The following is a 21,571-nucleotide window of genomic DNA, read 5'->3' as shown; positions in this document are numbered from 1 at the left end:
TCTGGTGAGTTGTGTAATTATTTCATTACATATTACAATGTAGTAATAATAGAAATAAAGTGCACAATAAATGTAATGTGCTTGAGTCATCTCAAAACCATCCCCCATCCTGGTCCGTGGAAAAACTGTCTTCCACAAAACCAGTCCCTGGTGCCAAAAAGACTGGGGACTGCTGGTCTATAGAATACCTGCTAGGAGTATTACATAATGTTACCATATTACATTCAAAAAATTCAGAATTCTGAAATATACCCGGTCCAAAAAAATTCAAAGGGATTCTGGACCTGTACAATCACTTTGAGAGCAATTTTAAGATAATCTTGTAAAGATGAAATGGGTATAATTCACAACCAGCAATTCTACTTTAAGGCATATACTCTAGAAAAACTAATTACAGCTTTTCATTAGAGTATATATAGTGTGGAGGTTTGACTACAGCATTCTTTGTAATGATGAAAAGTTGGAAACAACCTAAATGATGATCAATAGAAAAATACTTGTGGTTTGGTCACATGCTGGAATATTACCCAATGATTAAATTGGATTAACTAGGATTTATAACTATCAATACCAACAGATGTAAAAAAAAGGGTGAGTGAAAATATTTGCAAAACAATATCTACACTTTACTATTTATACATTTTTAAAAAATCCAAAACAATAAAATATATTATTGTAGATACAATATGTAAGGTAAAGTATAAAAATACAGACTAGAACGATACACATGAAATTCATGTAGTAGCTACCTATGGAGGGTTAAGGAGATTAGAACTAGGATGGGAAAAGGGAAGACTATAGGATTTCAAGTTCATTTTATTATTTGTTAATTTTTTTTTTTAAAGACAGGGTCTTACTCTGTCACCCAGGCTGAAGTGCAGTGGCATGATCATGGTTCACTGCAGCCTCGACCTCCAAGGGTCAAGTGATCCTTCCACCTCAGCTTCCCAAATAGCTGGGACTACAGGCCCATGCCACCATGTCCAGGTAATTTATTATTTTTTGTAAAGATGAGGTCTCCATGTTTTGCCCAGGCGGGTCTCAAACTCATGAGCTCAAGCAATCCTCTCGCCTTGGCCTCCCAAAGTGCTGGGATTAGAGGCATGAGCCACCACGTTTAAAATAAATAAATAAATATATAAATAAATAACCCAGCTTATTTATTTTTAATGTTGCATTTCTTTTACGGAATACTGATGAAACTCAGGCAGAAGTGGTTACATTTATCTCATCTTCTCTTAAGTATTTCTCATTAACCTCAGAGGTCCAGGATGAAACTGCAACTCTTTCGGCTAAATTAGTGCCCTGATAGTCCTAAAATAAATCGCTTAGTTTTAGATTCTTTGGGGCTCTAACTAGTCTAAGAGATTTGCTTGAAACTCTACTCCCTTAGTAAACAACTAACCCAGTGTCTGAGAATACTGTATATAACATACCTAATGCTTGAGAACTTTAGTATCAGAATTCTATAACTCTAGATTGTATACAAATTCTATACAGTAACTCCAGAGTTATAAGCTACATAAAATAGACATAAATTTCTCCCACAATACAAATTAAGAGAGAAGGCTAAAATATTTAATCTGAAGGGGAAAAACACAGCTGATGTACATATTTAAAATAAAATTGCTCTTTTAACATTTTATTAAATAGGTTTAACTGAGACTTCGATATTTTATTTTTCAGTATAATACATGAAAGAAGTCTTATTTATTCATTGATATATTAAAATGCAATCTTATAAAGTAATTGATTATATTTTCTATAAGTTTTTTCAATGTAATATGCATTTTAATCAATTCACATTCAATTGTCAGCTACCAAAATAAAAATGTTATCACCTTAGGAAAATCACATTTTCACAATGGACTATGGCTGCTGCTGAACCTTTAAAAATAATTCTTTAAAAAAGTACCTGCATTAACAAATGGGATTCCATCATACGGGACATACTGGGATTTCCACATCAAGCGTGTAGCAGGCTTGGCTGGGCTTGGAGACTGACGGGTCCCCCAAACACTCTGTGTTTGCTGCTTGTGAAATGTTAGGACACTTTCTAATTCAGTCTCACTTACACAGTAGCCACGGTATGAATCTCCAATTTTCTGCATGTGGTAGAAATTAAACAAAATTACTAGCAAATACACTTCATTGCATAATAAATGTAATGAGATGGTTGTCCAAAATGGAAGACTCATCACCTTTCACAAGAGAATGTCATTTGTGCCCTCAGATCAATGGTCTATTACAACCAGTGGGTCTGATTTGAGTTCAACCAGGTGTTTGTTAGGGAATATAATGCCAAACTCATTGCCATACTTTCTTTATCAACGTCTTGTTTGAGAGAAAGAATATTTAGAAAAGATAACTTGCAAGAACATATAATGTATATCCATTCTTTCAGATATTTAAAAATCTATCCTGGATCAATCCAGATCAGTGTAAAACTAGCCACAAAGTACTCATTTCCTATGGGGTCTCCTTTACTGAAACTGATTTTTTTTGGTGGAGTGAGGTTGGGAGGAGAAAGGAAAGAGGAGGGAAGGAAGGAGGGAGGGAGGGAAGGAGGGAGGGAGAGAAGGAGGGCAGGCAGGAAGGTGGGAAGGCAGGAAGGTGGGAAGGCAGGAAGGCCTGAGATTAATTTTGATAGGATGCCATGCATCTATTAGAAACCCAATGAAAATTGTGAGTGACTGATAAAAAGGCTGTAGAAAAATTTGCACATTATATCAACATTCTTTTTATGAAGATCCTTCTCTGAGGCCGGGTACGGTGGCTCACGCCTGTAATCCCAGCACTTTGGGAGGCCAAGGTGGGCAGATCACCTGAGGTCAAGAGTTCAAAACCAGCCTGGCCAATATGGTGAAACCCCATCAGTACGAAAAATACAAAAATTAGCTGGGCGTGGTGGCGCTTGCCTTTAGTCCCAGCTACCTGGGAGGTTGAGGCACAAGAATCCCTTGAACTTGGGAGACAGAGGTTGCAGTGAGTTGAGATTGTGCCATTGCATTCCAGCCTGGGCAACAGAGCAAGACTCTGTCTAAAAAAAAAAAGATCCTTCTCTGAGAGAAATTTCTGTCTGGTCTTAGTACCAAAAATAGTTAATGGTTTGCTTTTATCTTATGGAAATTAGCATAGTTTTTAAATCTAAAAGGCACAGAGTTTAGTAACTACGTTTTCCCTTTTGAAAAGCATATACATAGATTATAGACAAGTACATGTATACATGCACACACACATAGTTGGTTAAGACATGTATTTTCTTACTTCCATTTTATGTTCCCATCCTTGTCTTTCTTTATTGTTTAGCTCTCACTTTTAATTTCTACCTTGCTAATATATTTTACGTATTTTTTGTAAGCTCTCTTAAATTCCTTCTAAAACAAGGAAAGGTATAAATAAATAATGTAAATTAATTGATATTATCTATATACAACCATTTGAGTATCCCTGTACTAGAGGAGAAACTTTTTCTTTTCTTTTTTTTTTTGTTTTTTTTGTTTTTGAGATGGAGTTTCACTCTTGTTGCCCAGGTCAGAGTGCAATGGCGCTATCTCAGCTCACTACAACCTCCACCTCCTGGATTCAGATGATTCTCCTGCCTCAGCCTCCCAAGTAGCTGGGATTACAGGCGTGCATCACCATGCCTGGAATTTTTAGTAAAGACAGGGTTTCGCCATGTTCACCAGGCTGGTCTCAAACTCCTGATCTCAGGTGATCTGCTTGCCTCAGCCTCCCAAAGTGATGGGATTACAGGCATGAGCCACTGCACCCAGCTGGGGAGAAACTTTTTTTTCAATACCAACAGAAAAAACATGTTAACTGTGATCTCTTACAATGAAATGCAGAGACCTAGAATTGACTCCATGTATGTTTCCCCCTTAGAGGAAATAAGAACAGAGATGTGGGCAGAGAGGAAGAATACATTTAACAAATAGAAAGGTATCAAAATACTGTTGTGGCTGTACTTTTGGTTATAATAGTTAAGAGATAATCTGATGCCAAACAATATATTATCTGCAATTTCCTCTAAAATAATGAAAATGCTTATGTTTATAATTTTTCTGCTAACCTAGACAACTCTTTATCAAAATATTCACTACAAATAAATGAATATAAATTTTAGCTATACTATAATTTATTTATAAATAAAATTAGAATATATGTCAATAAAGAAAAAAATCAGTATAATATAATCAGAACCATATATACTTATAAATAGGCTTACAGATAACATTTTAATACAGTATTGACATTTGTCCAGTTAATACACTTTAGTCAAATCTGAAAAAAATGCCTATAGTAAAAAAAATCATTAAATGAGAAATTCAAAAAATAAAAGATTACTAAACAATATTTTGAACCGAAATGCAGAAAATATTTCCTCAGCCATTAACCCAATTTTTTTTTTTTTTTTTTTTTTTTTTTTTGAGACGGAGTCTCCCTCTGTCACCAGGCTGGAGTACAGTGGTATGATCTCAGCTCACTGCAACCTCCGCCTCCTGGGTTCAAGCGATTCTCCTGCCTCAGCCTCCCGAGTAGCTGGGACTACAGGCACGCGCCACCATGCCAGATTAATTTTTGTATTTTTAGTAGAGAGGGGTTTTACCATGTTGGCCAGGATGGTCTCAATCTCTTGACCTCATGATCCACCTGCCTCAACCTCCCAAAGTGCTGACAGATGTAAGCCACTGCACCCAGCCAACTCAAAAAATTTTTTTATCACTGATACAGCTTGGGAGAGGAGAAAGAACCCCTCACTGGGAAAGAAGTGGTTCATCTTGGACAACCATACTCAAGTCTGTTGGACAGTAGTACTCAGTTTCTTACAAGATATATGATGATTTTAGGTAAGCCACACAATGCACTATAGTTGTAACATAATGTGATTTGGTTGCGTGATTGTTTTAATAAATGCTCTAATATCCATAGCATTCCATGAGGCTTGTAATAATGATTTTTAAAACCCTCATCAAACAATCACAACAGTAACTTTAGGAAACCACTGAAAAACCATGACTAATAAAAGGTAGGGGGAGAAAAAGCTAAAACTACACACACACATACACACACACACACACACACATACATATATGTATATACACACATGTACTCTACTTAGAAAAGCAACAACGATAATGTCTTAACAAATGTAATACATATAGCACAAGGTTTTTTATGAGAAATTTTCTCAAAATATTAAAATAGAATGTTTTTTCTTTCCCATATTTTAAGATTTGTTTAAAACAATGAAGCATTCTGATAGTTAAATGTTCACTACCATCTATGGTTTGTATATAGAGTAGACATGGTCCCTTTCCTCAAAAAGTCTAATTGTTATGTAACAGTGAACAACCCACGCTAGTAAATAATTTTATTTTTTAATTTTTTTTTGAGATGGAGTCTTGCTCTGTCATGGACTGGAATGTAGTGGCGTGATGTTGGCTCACTGCCACCTCCGTCTCCTAAAATCAAGCGATTCTCCTGCCTCAGCAGCTGGGACTACAGGTGCCCACCACCATGCCCGGCTAATTTTTGTATTTTTAGCAGAGATGGGGTTTTGCCACGTTGGCCAGGCTGCTCTTGAACTCCTGACCTCAAGTGATCTGCCCTTTTTGGCTTCCCAAAGTGCTAAAATTAGAGGAGTGAGCCACCGCACCCGGCCTAAGCTAGCAAATAATTAAGAATGACAATTAATACTAAAGAACTTAAAGAGAGAAATAGGTAAAGGCTAAAATAATCATTAAATAATTTATAGAAAAGATATGTAGGACTTGCATTGGGATTTGAAGAATAGCTAGAAATGGTAAGTAGAAGAAAAAAGTAACATACAGGAAAAGGAAATAAAAATGGGTAAAGGGCCGGGCGCGGTGGCTCACGCTTGTAATCCCAGCACTTTGGGAGGTCGAGGCGGGCGGATCACGAGGTCAGGAGATCGAGACCATGGTGAAACCCCGTCTTTACTAAAAATACAAAAAAAAATTAGCCGGGCGTGGTGGCAGGCGCCTGTAGTCCCAGCTACTCAGGAGGCTGAGGCAGGAGAATGGCGTGAACCCGGGAGGCGGAGCTTGCAGTGAGCCGAGATTGCGCCACTGCACACCAGCCTGGGCGACAGAGCGAGACTCCGTCTCAAAAAAAAAAAAAAAATGGGTAAAGGGAGAGCTAAAAAAAAATTCTGGAGTATCTGTCGAAAGTAGGAGGACTAGGCTAACAACAATGAAGATGAGTTTGAGAAAAGTAGGGAAAAAAGTAGGACAACGTAGGATGATACCAGATTATGAAAGGTATCATAATCTTTGAAGCTAGCTACAGTGGCTAAATAATGTGGAAAAAATAACACGACTTAATTGGGCACTAAGAAAAGACAAAACGATCTTCAAATACAAGTAGCCTTAGAAAAACATACATTAGGGACCAGAAATGGGAGGGTCAAAGATGTCAGGGGCAGGCTATTCCTGTAATCAAGCACAAGAGGACAAAGAACTATTGAAAGATGGGCCAAAAAGAAAAAGATACTTTAAAGGAAAAACTAAAATCTGGTGATGACTTCTGGGCGTGGTGGCTCACGCCTGTAATCCCAGCACTTTGGGAGGCTGAGGTGGGAGGATCACCTGAGGTCAGGAGTTCAAGACCAGCCTGACCAACATAGCAAAACCCCGTCTCTACTAAAAATACAAAAATTAGCTGAGCATGGTGGCACGTGCAAGTAGTCCCAGCTACTCAAGAGGCTGAGGCAGGAGAATCACTTGAACCTGGGAGGTGGAGGTTGCAGTGACCTGAGACAGCGCCACTGCACTCCAGCCTGCGTGACAGAGCGAGACTCCATCTCAAAAAAATAAAAAAGAGAAAGAATCTGGTGACTACCTAAATGTGGGAAAGGAAGAAATTCGTACAAAACTTTATGCCTGGGTATCTAAGAAAATGGTATTTGTCATTACACAGACATGGAATTTTGGAAGTGGAGCTAGTTGTGGCATGGTAGATGATTTCAGTATGGGATATGGTGAATTTGAGGTGAAATTCAAATAAACCTTCAAGCAAGTAGCCAGATATCTGGGACAAGAGGAAGGCAGAATTCAAAATCTGACTTGGCGCAGTGGTTCACACCTGTAATCCCAGCACTTTGGGAGCCCGAGGTGGGTGGATCACCTCAGGAGTTCGAGACCAGCCTGGCCAACATAGTGAAATCCCATCTCTGCTAAAAATCCAAAAATTAGCCAGGTGTGGTGGCACATGCCTGTAGCCCCAGCTACTCGGGAGGCCGAAGCACAAGAATCACTTGAACCCAGGAGGCAGAAGTTGCAGTGAGCTGAGATTGCACCACTACACTACAGCCTGGGGGACAGAGTGAGACTCTGTCTCAATAAATAAATAAATACATAAATATATATATATATATAAAAACTGGTGATACAGACTTGAAAATCATTTTTATAGATGTCAGTTGAAAGTCAACAAAGTAGGTAAGTGCTCCAAAAGACAAAATATAGAGAAAAAAGACAGTCAGAAAGTGAGCCTTGAAGAATTTTCTACTGATAATATGAAAAAAAAAAAAAAAATAAGTACAAGCAAAGAAAGAAAAGAAATGGTTGAAAAGTAAATAGTAGAGAAACATGATAGTGAAGTTTCATGGACTACAAGGGAAGAGAGTTGCAAGAGAAGAAATAATAGTGAAATGTAGAGATTTATATAACCTCTGCTTTAACAGAGCTTAGAATCTCTAAGAATTCAACAATAGATGAGACCAGATTTAACACAAACAAAATATTGTAACTATAGCCTATATTAGTTGTACTCATAAGTGGCATTTGGGGATGACCTGTGGTTATAATCAGTTAAGTAATTCTAGGTAATGATTATTTTTAACTCACCTCACAGCTCCTAAGACGGCAGGCCCATATAGGTGTGTTAGAAGAAAGTGGCTGAAGAGGTGCCAGAAGGGGTTCTTCCAGCATTCTGGGATAGGAGAGGAATATATATAAATATGCAGTTCAATGAACACACAAAATGCATTCAACTGCTTTATCCTCTTAGTATGAAAGACGAATATTGAAGTCATCAATAAGAAATTTTAACAATAACTACAGATTGATCTGATGGGTGCATTAGTTATTATTTTCTTTAACCATTACTATTTTATTAACTGCTAAGTCAAAGACCTAAATTTCTTCTTCCAGATATCTGTAGTCCCAACAACTTCAAGTGTTTTATATATCTCTCCCAAAGCTTATTTCGTGCTCTTATTATATAGCTGTTTTCATTTATCAAAAAAATGATAAATTTGACTAGTTTGAAGTAACATTATGTGTCACTGCTTGGACTTTTGGCTAAGATCAAGTGAAAAGTAACATTATTAAGGTCTAAGAATAAATGTCAAAAATAATGTCTTAATTCAAAAATACTTTTATGGAACAATTAAAATAATATAAACAATATATAAGCCATGTACATATTTCCCCAAAATATCATAGTATTATTTTAAAACAAAAACAAAAACTGAAATAAAAGTTAGCAAAAAACATTTTAAACATTTTGGCACAGAGGAATTCTATGCATAAAAATGTGATAAAACAATTTTAAAAATTTAGGAACTATAATGATTTTTTTTTTTTTTTGAGACAGAGTCTCGCTCTGTCACCCAGGCTGGAGTACAGTGGCGTGACCTTGGCTCACTGCAAGCTCCGCCTCCCAGGTTCACGCCATTCTCCTGCCTCAGCCTCCCAAGTAGCTGGGACTACAGGCGCCGGCCACCATGCCCAGCTAATTTTTTTTTTTTGTATTTTTAGTAGAGATGGGGTTTCACCGTGTTAGCCAGGATGGTCTCAATCTCCTGACCTTGTGATCCGCCTGCCTTGGCCTCCCAAAGTGCTGGGATTACAGGCATAAGCCACCGCGCCCAGTCTTTTTTTTTTTTTTTTTTTTTAAATGGAGTCTTGCTCTGTCGCCCAGGCTGGAGTGTGGTGGTGCAATCTCGGCTCACTGCAACCTCCGCCTCCCGGGTTCAAGCAATTCTCTGCCTCAGCCTCCCAAGTAGCTAGGATTACAGGTGCCCACCACCACACCCAGCTAATTTTTGTATTTTTAGTAGAGATGGGGTTTCACCATCTTGGCCAGGCTCGTCTTGAACTCCTGACCTCGTGATCTACCTGCCTTGTCCTCCCAAAGTGCTGGGATTACAGGAGTGAGCCACTGCGCCTGGCCATGAATGTTTCTTTATTCTGAAAAGTCTGTTAATGTCAGACTAAATAAACTAATAAAATTTTCATACTGTTTCAAAAGATAACAGATGTCACTGAGGAAAAGTGGCACTTTTGACATTTATAGCTTCCAGAGTAGCCGCCTTATGACCAAGATGCCTTAAAATAACTAAAGATATATTCAATGATAGTTCCTTCTATTTTCTGATTTTCTCTATAGTCAGCCAGCTTTAAATGTGTAATTTGTAAAAAGATTTCCACGGTGATATTAAAAGATGAGCTTCTCTTTCCCATGGACTCACCTGGTCACTGACTTTTTGGGCAATGTGAAGGATGTTTGAGGATGAAGAATGTAATTGCTGGTATTGTCTGCTACAGTATCCACTCTTACAGTTGATAAGTTTCCGTCACTAGGTTTCTCTTCAGGGACATCTTAACGACAAAAACAAAAACAAAGTAACATCAATATCTTGAATAAGACCATAAGAATATACCTAACTAAAACTTATGTATTTGTAATAGGTAAAGAAAATTTATGCTTTATTGAGAATAAAGGAATAATGCTTTATTGAGAATTTCTCTGATACTTGTTTACTTTAAATTATAATATTGACTACTGTAATTTTATAATTAAGTTTTAGAATTTATATTGAACAGCCAGGATATAAAAGTGGTAGAAATAATTGTATATTAAGAGTTCTGCAATATATAGGAAAATATAAAACTAATTTTGTTTATATACTGTGCTCATAATGTTTTCTGCAATCTATGTTTTTCTCTTAATGTCTTAATGACTATTAACAAAGAATGATAACACTAAGGTAAAAATATCTGCCCTAAAGCATTAGCTATGAAGAAGCAACAAAACAGTATAGCTATGAGGTTAGAAAAGAAATTCAAATAGAGGGAAAAGGGAGGAAAGCAAAAAAAAAAAAAAAAAAAAAAAAGAGAACTAATAGGCATATTACCAAACAGGTAAAGAAAGACTATACAAGGAGAAATAGAGAGCATGATTCTCTTTTCTGAATCTGAAGGGGCCAAGGAAAGAGGAGAAGAGCAAGAGGATAAAAAAAACAAAAAAGTAATGAGTCACATGGCTAATAAAAATATTGATAAAGATATAAGTGGCCAGGTGAAGTGGCTCACGTGCATAATCCCAGCACTTTGGGAGGTGGAGGCAGGTGGATCACCCAAGGTCAGGAGTTCAAGACCAGAGTGGCCAACATGGTGAAGCCTCGTCTCTACTAAAAATATAAAAATTAGACAGGCGTGGCTGCAGGCTACTGTAATCCCTGCTACTCAGGAGGCTGAGGCAGGAGAATTGCTTGAACCTGAGAGTCGGAGGTCGCAGTAAGCCGAGATCATGCCACCAATGTACTCCAGCCTGGGGGAAAGAGAGAGACTCTGCCTCCAAAAAAAAGATATAAATAAAAACTTCTGAAGCTATTAACACTATATTCTTGCTATTGTTGCTGTTATTATTACTGTTATAATTAATAATAATTTATTTTATGCTCACTGGTCATTTGGGAGGAAGCAGGAGTCAATCAGCTTCATCGAATTCTTAAATGAAATAGCTAACCTAGACAGGAGTTGAAAAATGAACTTTGAATTTATTTGGGCAAAGAGCTGTTTTCTAATTATTTAATTCATAATCTTTTACCTAAAAACATCAACTTTAGCACTGACTTTCATAAGTTGATTTTTCTAAAATATTTATGTTTTTAAAACACTCTCAAATCCCCTATATCCCATTGTTACTCACCCCGAGGACTATTCACATCCACAAGCTGCCCCTGAGGTATAATCACTTGTGCCATTCCTGTCTGGGTAGATGGAATTACACGAAGTACCTGTCCATTTTCTGTTGGGCTGGCAACGATCATCTTGGAAGCATTTAAAAAAAAAAAATCAAATGCATATGCCTAGACTGATTTAATAAAAATTATTAATTAAATAAACTATTAAACACATACCTAGCTCTATGATGGATTCTATGATTTCCCCCATTTTATAGATGAAAACATTGAGGCACATAAACATTTTTTTCCAAGGTCTCACAACTTATAAGTGGTGAAGCCAGGATTAAAAATAGGCAGTTTGACCCTAATCCTAGGGTCTTAACCACCAACAGTCTTAATCATTATACATGGATGAAGTCTAATTACTTGGTAATCTGAACAAGTCTGTCTGGACGTAATACATTTACCTTTTGCCACTTACTATATTATTCATACGTTTCACCTATTTGTGTGGCAATCATTTGTCTTATATTTAAAGTCATTTTCCTTAGTTTAAAAATGATAACTTGTTGGTCAGGCGTGGTGGCTCATGCCTGTAATCCTAGCACTTTGGGAGGCCAAGAAAGGCAGATCACGAGGTCAGGAGTTCGAGACCAGCCTGATCAACATGGTGAAACCCTTTCTCTACTGAAAATACAAAAATTAGCTGGACATGGTGGCACGCGCCTGTAATCCCAGGTACTCAGAAGGCTGAGGCAGGAGAATCACTTGAATCTGGGAGGCAGAGGTTGCACTGAGCCAAGATCGCGCCACTATACTCCAGCCTGGGCGACAGAGCAAGACTCTGTCTCAAAAAAAAAAAAAAAAAGGTAACTTGATAAATGTCTAATTAAATAGGATTTATTTTGGTATCTCAGCATTTATATATAGCCTCTATGGTTCAGAAAGAACTGTACTACAAAGTGCCTCAAAAGTCTGAAAACACAGGGAAAATAGTATATTTATTGTACATTTTTTCAGTTTAACAACTGAACCTACTCTATCAAATTTAGAGCAATATCAACTAAAAAGGCATATGAAGTTGAAGAAAAACTTTTGGGCCTATCATTTGGAAGTATAGCTAATACAGTATTTGAAATTAAGTCTATCAGCACTTAAGACTTCCATCAGCACCACATAAATTTTATTACTTAACATACTACTCTCCTATTAACACAGTTTCAGTTTTACTGTTTTATCCAAAGTCTGCTGTCCTCTTTAGTGCAGCTAACAATCCTTAATCATTCCAACCCACTTTCCCAGACTCCTCTTTTGCTAGGTAAAACATGAAAATATTGCTGATGCTTAATAGGGACTGCATTCCAACTTTTAAGAGAGTTACTTGAGGCCAGATACAGTGGCTCATGCCTGTAATCCCAGTACTTTGGGAGGCCAAGGGGAGAGGCTCACTTGAACCCAGGAGTTTGAGCTTGGGCTACCTGTCTCTACAAAAAATTTTAAAAATTAGCTGAGTGTGATGGCATGTACCTGTAGTACCAGCTACTCTGGGGGTTCAGGTGGGAGGATCACTTGAGGCTGGGAGGTCGAGGCTGCAGTGAGCCATGATCATGCTGCTGTACTCCAGCCTGGGTGACAGAGCAAAACCTTGTCTCGAAAAAAAAGGGCCATTTGAAAAAATGCAAACATAAATTTGAAAAAAATTAAAAAAAAATTTAATGTTGGGGGAAAAAACTTCAACAAACTAGAATGCTTTAAATATTAATATAATCATAAATAGTTCCCAGAAATTAAGAATGGGAATTGTTTCCTTCCTTTCCCAATGTTCAACAGGTTTCTTGAGATAAAAATATCCTGCCATAACTCTTATCACTTTAGCATGAAACAGCAACTGCAAACTCTGATGACAACAACTGCTTACACGTGCTCAGTTCATAGGAAGTGGCAGCACTTCAGATATATTACCTCATTTAATCCTCATCACCTGTATCTCAGGTATATCCATTTTATAAATGAGGAAACTGTCACACAGAGGTTACAAAACTCATACAAGGTTACACAGAGCTATTTAGTGGTAGGCTATAATTGAAACTCAAGCAATCTGACTCCTTCAAACTACCACTCTGTACTAGCTCCCAATATTTGACAATGCTACTTAACCTAAAAAAAGACAAAAGCAAAACAATATAAAAAACCCTGCTGGACATTAAAAGGCAACAGTAATAATATTGTTTTAAATTCTTTTTTTTTTTTTTGAGACGGAGTCTCGCTCTGTCGCCCAGGCTGGAGTGCAGTGGTGCGATCCTGGCTCACTGCAAGCTCCGCCTCCCGGGTTCACGCCATTCTCCTGCTTCAGCCTCCGGAGTAGCTGGGACTACAGGCTCCCGCCACCGCGCCCGGCTAATTTTTTGTATTTTTAGTACAGACGGGGTTTCACCGTGGTCTCGATCTCCTGACCTCGTGATCCACCTGCCTTGGCCTCTCAAAGTGCTGGGATTACAGGCGTGAGCCACCATGCCCGGCCTTAAATTCTTTACCCCTTATAATGAGATTAACTATCTGTGAAAAAAATATGTATATATATATTTTCTAACTTTTAGGAATGGGGGGTATGAAAAATATTCTATTCATTCTTAGAAAATAAGTGCTGTGGTTATTTTTAAGTCAAAATTAAACACAAATAAGTTTTTTAAGTTATTCAATCATATACAAGTTTCATAATTAAGACTGATCTGTGGAATATCCTCTTAATTTTGAAACTATGTTTCCCAAGCATAGTAGATAAAAGTCTCATTTATTTTCTCCCTTCTTAGCTTAGTCCCCCTGGTACCTAAAAAACTATTTTCAATTCATATAATCTGACAATGACAATGTTAATATTACTTTTCCTATTTAAAGAAAACCCAGCTAATTACCTTCAATCTTTGCTATGAAAGCAAACATGGTTTTGAAGAGTGCTACAACACATTCTATTTCAGGCAGACCATGAAAATTATCAGAAAACTTTAGCTGAGTGGTCTTTTACCTACAAGGCCCTTTGTGTACAATATTTCTAATAAATTCAAAAGATCAATTCAGCTTCACTCCAAAACATCTTCATCCATTGCAGATTCACCCACTTCAGAATCTTTACTAACAACTTTTATATAAAAAGTCATATTGGGCCGGGCACGATGGCTCACGCCTGTAATCCCAGCACTTTGGGAGGCCAAGGCAGGTGGATCACCTGAGGTCAGGAGTTTGAGACTAGCCTAGCCAACATGGTGAAACCCCGTCTCTACTAAAAATACTAAAATTAGCCGGGTGTGGTGGCAGGCACCTGCAATCCCGGCTACTCCGAAGGCTGAGGCAGGAGAATCGCTTGAACCCAGGAGGTGGGGGTTGCAGTGAGCTGAGATCATGCCACTGCACTCCAGCCTGGGTAACAGAGTGAGACTTTGTCTCAAAAAAAAAAAAAAAAAATAATAAATAAACAATAAAAAGTCATATTGAAAAAAAAGGAAGGTATATTTCTTTAAAAAGCTCCATTTGGCAGATGGCAGTGGCACATCCCTGTAGTTCTAACTACTCTGGAGGCTATGATCATGCCACTGCACTTAAGCCTAGGTGACAGAGTGAGACATAGCTCTTTTTTTTTTTTTTGAGATGGAGTCTCACTCTGTTGCCCAGGTTGGAGTGCATGGAGTGCAGTGGCATGACCTTGGCTCACCACAACCTCCGCCTCCCGGGTTCAAGCAATTCTCCTGCCTCAGCCTCCTGAGTAGATGGGATTACAGGTATGCACCACCATGCCTGGCTAATTTTCATATTTGAAGTAGAGATGGGGTTTCACTATGTTGGCCAGTCTGGTCTCAGACTCCTGACCTCGTGACCTGCCCACCTCGGCCTCCCAAAGTGCTGGGATTACAGGCGTGAGCCACCATGCCCAGCTGAGACATATCTCTTAAAAAATAAATTATTTAATTAAAATAAATTAAGAGAAACAAAATGCTTAGCTAACAAACCCACAGCCAACATCATAGTAAATGGGCAAAAGCCAGAAGTATTCTCCTTGAAAACCAGCACAAGAAAAGGATGCCCTCTCTCACCACTCCTATTCAACATAGTATTGGAAGTCCTGGCCAAAGCAATCACGCAAGAGAAAGAAATAAAGGGCATCCAGATAGGAAGAGAGGAAGTCGGACTATCCTTGTTTGCAGATGACATGATCCTACATTTAGAAAACCCCATATTCTCCGTCCAAAAGCTCCTCCAGAAGATAAACAACTTCAGCAAAGCCTCAGTATACAAAATCAATGTTTAAAAATCACTAGCATTCCAATATACCAACAACAATCAAGACAAGGGCCAAACTAGGAAGGCAATCCCATTCACAATTGCCAGAAAAAGAATAAAATACCTAGGATTACAAGAAGGTGAAAGATCTCTACAATAAGAACTACAAAAGACTGCTCAAATAAATCAGAGAAGATACAAACAAATGGAAAAAAAAATCCACACTCATGGACAGAAAGAATCAATATCATTAAAATGGGCACACTGCACAAAGCAATTCAGATTCAATGCTATTCCTATCAAACTGCCAATGGCATTCTTCACAGAACCAGAAAAAAACTATTTTAAAATTCATATGGAACCAAAAAAAAGGCCAAATAGCCAAGGCAATCCTAAGCAAAAAGTACAAAGCCAGAGGCAATATGTTACCTGACTTCAAACTATACTACAAGGCTACAGTAACCAAAACAGCATGGTACTGGTATGAAAACAGACACATAGACCAATGGAACAGAAGAGAGAGCCCAGAAACAAGGCTGCACACCTGCAACCATTTGATCTTCAACAAAGCTGACAAAAACGAGCATTAGGGAAACAACTCCCTGCTAACTAAATGGTGCCAGGATTACAGATTAGCCACATGCAGAAGACAGAAGCTGGATCCCTTCCTCACACCATATACAAAAATAAACTCAAGATGGACTAAAGATTTAAATATAAAACCCAAAACTATAAAAACCTGGAAGACAGCCTAGGCAATACCATCCTGGACAAGGGAATGGGCAAAGATTTCATGACAAAGACACTAAAAGCAATTGCAACAAAAGCAAAAATTGGCAAATGGGATCTAAATAAACTTAAGAGCTTCTATACAGCAAAAGAAACTATCAACAGAGTAAACAAACAACCTGAAGAATGGGAGAAAATATCTGCAAACCATGCATCTGACAAAGGTCTATTATCCAGCATCTATATGGAACTTAAAACAAATTTACAACAGAAAAACAACCCCATTGAAAAGTGGGCAAAGGACACGAACAGACATTTTTTTTTTTTTTTTTTTTTTACTTTAAGTTCTGGGATACATGTGCTGAATGTGCAAGTTTGTTACCTAGGTATACATGTGCCATGGTAGTTTGCGCACCTATCAACTCATCATCTAGGTTTTAAGCCCCGCATGCATTATTAGGTATTTGTCCTATTGCTCTCCATCCTCTTTTCCCCGACCCCCCAACAGGCCCTGGTGTATGATGTTCTCCTCCCTGTGTCCATGTGTTCTCATTGTTCAAATCCCATTTATGAGTGAGAACATTAGGTGTTTGGTTTTCTGTTCCTGTGTTAGTTTGCTGAGGATGATGGTTTCCAGCTTCAGCCATGTCCCTGCAAAGGACATGAATTCATTCTTTTTTATGGCTGCATAGTATTCCATAGTATATATGTGCCACATTTTCTTTATCCAGTCTATCATTGATGGGCATTTGGTGTAGTTCCAAGACTTTGCTATTGTAAACGGTGCTGCAATAAACGTACATGTGCATGTGTCTTTATAGAAGAATGATTTATAATCCTTTGGGTATACACAGAGTAATGACATTGCTGGGTCAAATGGTATTTCTGGTTCTAGATCCTTGAGGAATCATCACACTGTCTTCCACAATGGCCAAACTAATTTACACTACCACCAACAGTGTAAAAGCGTTCCTATTTCTCCACAGCCTCGCCAGCATCTGTTGTTTCCAGACTTCTTAATAATCGCCATTCTAACTGGCGTGTGATGACATCTCATCGTGGCTTTGATTTACGTTTCTCTAATGACCAATGACGATGAACTTTTTTTCTTATGTTTGTTGGCCACATAAATGTCTTCTTTGGAAAAGTGTCTTTTTATATCCTTTGCCCACTTTTTGATGGGTTTTCTTGTAAATTTGTTTAACTTCCTTGTAGATTCTGGATATTAGACCTTTGTCAGATAGATAGCTTGGAAAAATTTTCTCCCATTCTGTAGGTTGCCTGTTCACTCTGATGATAGTTTATTTTGCTGAGCAGAAGCTCTTTAATTAGATCCCATTTGTCAATTTTGCCTTTTGTTGCAACTGCTTTTGGTGTTTTAGTCATGAAGTCTTTGCCCATGCCTATGTGCTGAATGGCATTGCCTAGGTTTTCTTCTAGGATGTTTATAGTTTTAGGTTTTACATTTAAGTCTTTAATCCATCTTGAATTAATTTTTGTATAAGGTGTAAGGAAGGGGTCCAGTTTCTGTTTTCTGCATATGGCTAGCCAGTTTTCCCGGCACCATTTATTAAATAGGGAGTCCTTTCCCCATTGCTTGTTTTTGTCAGGTTTGTCAAAGACCAGATGGTTGTAGATGTGTCATGTTATTTCTGAGGCCTCTGTTCTGTTCCATTGGTCTGTATATCTGTTTTGATACCAGAACCATGCTGTTTTGGTTACTGTAGCCTTGTAGTATAGTTTGAAGTCAGGTAACATGATGCCTACAGCTTTGTTCTTTTTGCTTAGGACTGTCTTGGCTATACGGGCTCTTTTTTGGTTCCATATGAAATTTAAAGTAGTTTTATCTAGTTTCCACATAAACTTTTCAAAAAGAAGACATACATGCAGTCAACAAGCATATGAAAAAAAGCTCAATATCACTAATCATTAGAGAAATGCGAATCAAAACCACAATGAGATACTATCTCACACCAGTCAGAATGGCCTTTCTTAAAAAGTCAAAAGATAACAGATGCTAGTGAGGTTGTGGAGAAAACAGAACACTTATACACTGCTGGTGGGAGTGTAAATTTGTTCAACCATTGTAGAAAGCAGTATGGTGATTCCTCGAAGAGATAAAAACAGAACCACCATTCGACCCAGCAATCCTATTACTGGATATATACTCAGAGGAATATAAATCATTCTTCCATAAAGACACACGCACGTGAATGTTCATTAATGCCCTATTCACAATAGCAAATAAATGGAATCAATCTAAATGCCCATCATTGACAGATTAGATAAAGAAAATGTGGTACATATACACCACGGAATACTATGCAGCCATTAAAAAGAACAAGATCATGTCTTTTGTGGGAACATAGATGGAGCTGGAGGCTACTATCCTTAGCAAACCACACTGGAACAAAAAACCAAATACTGCATGTTCTCACTTACAAGTGGGAGCTAAATGATAAAAACTTATGAACACAAAGAAGGGAACAACAGACAATGGGGTCTACTTGAGAGTGGAAGGTGGGAGGGAGAGGAGCTGAAAAAATAACTATTGGGTACTAGGCCTAATGCATGGGTGGATGAAATAACCTGTACAATCTGAGTTTACCTACATAACAAACCTTTGCACGTACCCTCGAACCTAAAGTAAAAGTTAAAAGTAAATACAACAAAAACAAAAACAAAAACAAAAACACCAAATAGCTCCATTTGGTAGGAGATGTTGATAAAGGGGGATACTGTAGCATGTGCACGTACAGGAAGTACATATATATGAAAATCTGTGTACCTTCTGCTCACTTTGGTCATGAACCTAAAGTTGCTCTAAAAAATACAGTCCACTGAAACAAACAAAACCAAAAGTTCCACTAAGTTTCCCGGAATATTCTCTCTCTGATCTTCAGTTCTTTGAAGAAAATTCTTTCTTTTTTTTTTTTTTTTTTTTGGTTTTTTTTTTTTTTTTTTTTTGAGACAGAGTCTTGCTCTGTTGCCCAGGTTGGAGTGCAGTGGCATGATCTTGGCTCACTGCAACCTCCGCCTCCTGGGTTCAAGGGATTCTTCTGCCTCAGCCTCCCAAGTAGCTGGGACTACAGGCACCTGCCACCACGCCTGGCTAATTTTTGTATTTTTAGTAGAGACAGGGCTTCACCATATTGGCCAGGCTAGTCTCAAACTCCTGACCTTGTGATCCGCCTGCCTCAGCCTCCCAAAGTGCTGGGATTACAGGCGTGAGCCACCACGCCCGGCCGAAAATTCTTTCTTATAATTTGTTTCTCACACTTTTTTTCCATGCTTCATACCATGTTTCCTATTTCATGGTTTCAAATAACCTTCTGTGTCATCTCCTACCTAAACAATGTAAAACCACCTTTGTACTTACTTTGTATAGAAAGTTTAATCTAATTACAAAGAGTGTTAATTAACTTTTTTTTGGACTCAAATAAACAACTTTGCTCAGAAAGGTACCCTAGGTAAAATGACAACCCTTTTACACATTCAGACTCCTTGATCTTCCTGTTGGAAAAAAAAAAAAACTTTCTAAATGTTCTGATAGAAACTAGAATAAATGTCAAACAAAGGGGAAACTACAGAAGTATTTCATTCTGGACATGAAAAATTAAAATGTAGTTGGTTAACATTTAAATTATTTGTTGAATATTAACCTCTGCCAGTGATGCAGTATGGTTCTGGGCATAGGCCCAGAAAGCCTGAACATAAACAAAAAGGATTCTCCTGCACACAGTCACCTCTCAACCAATTACTGTTAACCCTAGAATTTAGATAACTCAATTTGGCTGGATCATAAAGGAGCGAAATGGCATAGATTAACTCTAGAATGCTCTAGATTATGAACAGAAACAAGGGTTAATTCTAGGTAAAATGTTTACCTGTGGTATAATTTATAATTAAAGTTATGCTTTTAAAAATAATTTATTTTTATTATGAAAGTAATAAATACTTATTGTAGAAAATTCGGAAAATTCAAGTAAACAAGAAACACATTATCCTTCACAGTATTACTTATGTTAAGTATATACTAAATAACCAGAGAGCAACTTAGAGGTTTTCTTAGTAATTTTCCGTATGTCAGTCAAAACAATCTTTCACCTCTTTGGCTCAAACTATGAACTTGGTCAAAAATACTTTTAGCCAACAGTTTGAAAAGTATTTAGCCATCCTCATCTTTTTATCTTTATGCATTGTTACTCACATGGCACAGATTTACCCACAAAGATCAGCAAGGATATGTCTAATTCCCCATATACTAGTAGTACCTCCATTGCAGTACCTTCATTACTTTCTATTTCTTCAAGAAAACATACCAGCAAGTGGCTTGCAGGTCAGTGAGATGTTGATATATCAAAAACTGGAGTTTAGGCCGGGCGTGGTGGCTCACACCTGTAATCCCAGCATTTTGGGAGGCTGAGGTGGGTGGATAACGAGGTCAGGAGTTCAAGACAAGCCTGGCCAACATGGTGAAACCACGTCTCTACTAAAAATACAAAAACTAGCCGGGTGTGGTGACAGGCGCCTGTAACCCCAGCTACTCAGGAGACTGAGGCAAGACAACTGCTTGAATCCTGGAGGCGGAGGTTGCAGTGAGCCGAGATCGGGCCACTGCACTCCAGCCTTGGCAACAGAGCAAGACTCCATCTCAGAAAAAAACAAACAAACTGGAGTTAGCCTAATATGTGTCTGTGTGTGTGTGTGTGTGTGCGCGTGTGCGCGTGTGCGCATGTGTGTACGTTCCATTAAGTGTAAGTTCCATGTCAACTCTGGCATTTCAGAACTAGTTACAGAATATGTTACATTTCCAATTGATCTCAAAGCACAAGTGTGCCCAAACACAGAGACCCGTAAGTACTGTTTACAGTACTATTTGTAGTCCTGAATGGAAATCTTTTAGAATCCTTACATAAAAATGAAAGTCATGGAAACAGTATTTTAAACACAATGTGGCTGGGCATGGTGGCTCACGCCTGTAATCCCAGCACTTCGAGAGGCCAAGGCGGGTGGATCACCTGAGGTCAGGAGTTCGAGGACAGCCTGGCCAACATGGTGATATCCTGTCTACTAAAAATACAAAAAAAATAGCCAGGTGTGGTGGTGGGCACCTGTAATCCCAGCTACTTGGGAGGCTTAGGCAGGAAAATCGCTTGAACTCGGAAGGCAGAGGTTGCAGTGAACCAAGATAGTGCCATTGCAACTCCAGCCTGGGCAACAAGAGTGCAACTCCATCTCAATTCCCCTCCCCTCCCCTCTCCTCCCCTCCCCTCCCCTGCCCTCCCCACCCCTCCCCTCCCCTCTCCTTTCTTTCCCTCTGTGGCCCAGGCTGGAGTACACTCGGCTCGCTGCACACTCCCTGCGTCCGGCTCCCATGATTCTCCTGCCCTGGCCTGCGGGCTGCCTGGGATTGACGGCGCGCGCCACCACCCCTCCCTCGTTTTTCTCCTTTGGCTGGAGGCACGGTTTCGCCATGTCGGCCAGGCTGGTCTCCAGCTCCTGACCTCGAGTGGTCTGCCCGCCTCGGCCTCCCGAGGTGCTGGGACTGCAGACGGAGTCTCGCTCCCTGCGTGCTCGGTGTTGCCCGGGCTGGAGTGCGGTGGCGTGGTCTTGGCTCGCTGCAGCCTC

General features: G+C 38.7%; 1 protein-coding gene across 15 annotated transcripts in view; it reads right to left on the bottom strand.

The window, feature by feature from the left end:
* Positions 1-21,571, bottom strand: part of CARF (calcium responsive transcription factor) — a 79,819-nt gene that overhangs the window by 24,443 nt on the left and 33,805 nt on the right. For all 15 annotated transcript variants that reach the window (XR_004027798.1, XR_004027795.1, XR_004027797.1 and 12 more), the window contains 4 exons: positions 10,963-11,083; positions 9,500-9,629; positions 7,872-7,956; positions 1,916-2,105 (listed from right to left, as the gene is read on the bottom strand). Coding sequence is in view for 2 of the 15 variants with exons in the window: in XM_030802740.1 (XP_030658600.1) it covers positions 1,916-2,105; positions 7,872-7,956; positions 9,500-9,629; positions 10,963-11,083 (526 nt within the window). In the remaining 13 variants the exon portion in view is untranslated. The remainder of the gene's footprint in view (positions 1-1,915; positions 2,106-7,871; positions 7,957-9,499; positions 9,630-10,962; positions 11,084-21,571) is intronic.

The sequence above is a fragment of the Nomascus leucogenys genome, chromosome 22a, assembly GCF_006542625.1.
Source record: "Nomascus leucogenys isolate Asia chromosome 22a, Asia_NLE_v1, whole genome shotgun sequence".
Lineage (NCBI taxonomy): Eukaryota > Metazoa > Chordata > Mammalia > Primates > Hylobatidae > Nomascus > Nomascus leucogenys.
The sequence above is the reverse complement of the archived record's forward strand: the minus strand, read 5'-3'. Positions and strand labels throughout refer to the sequence as shown.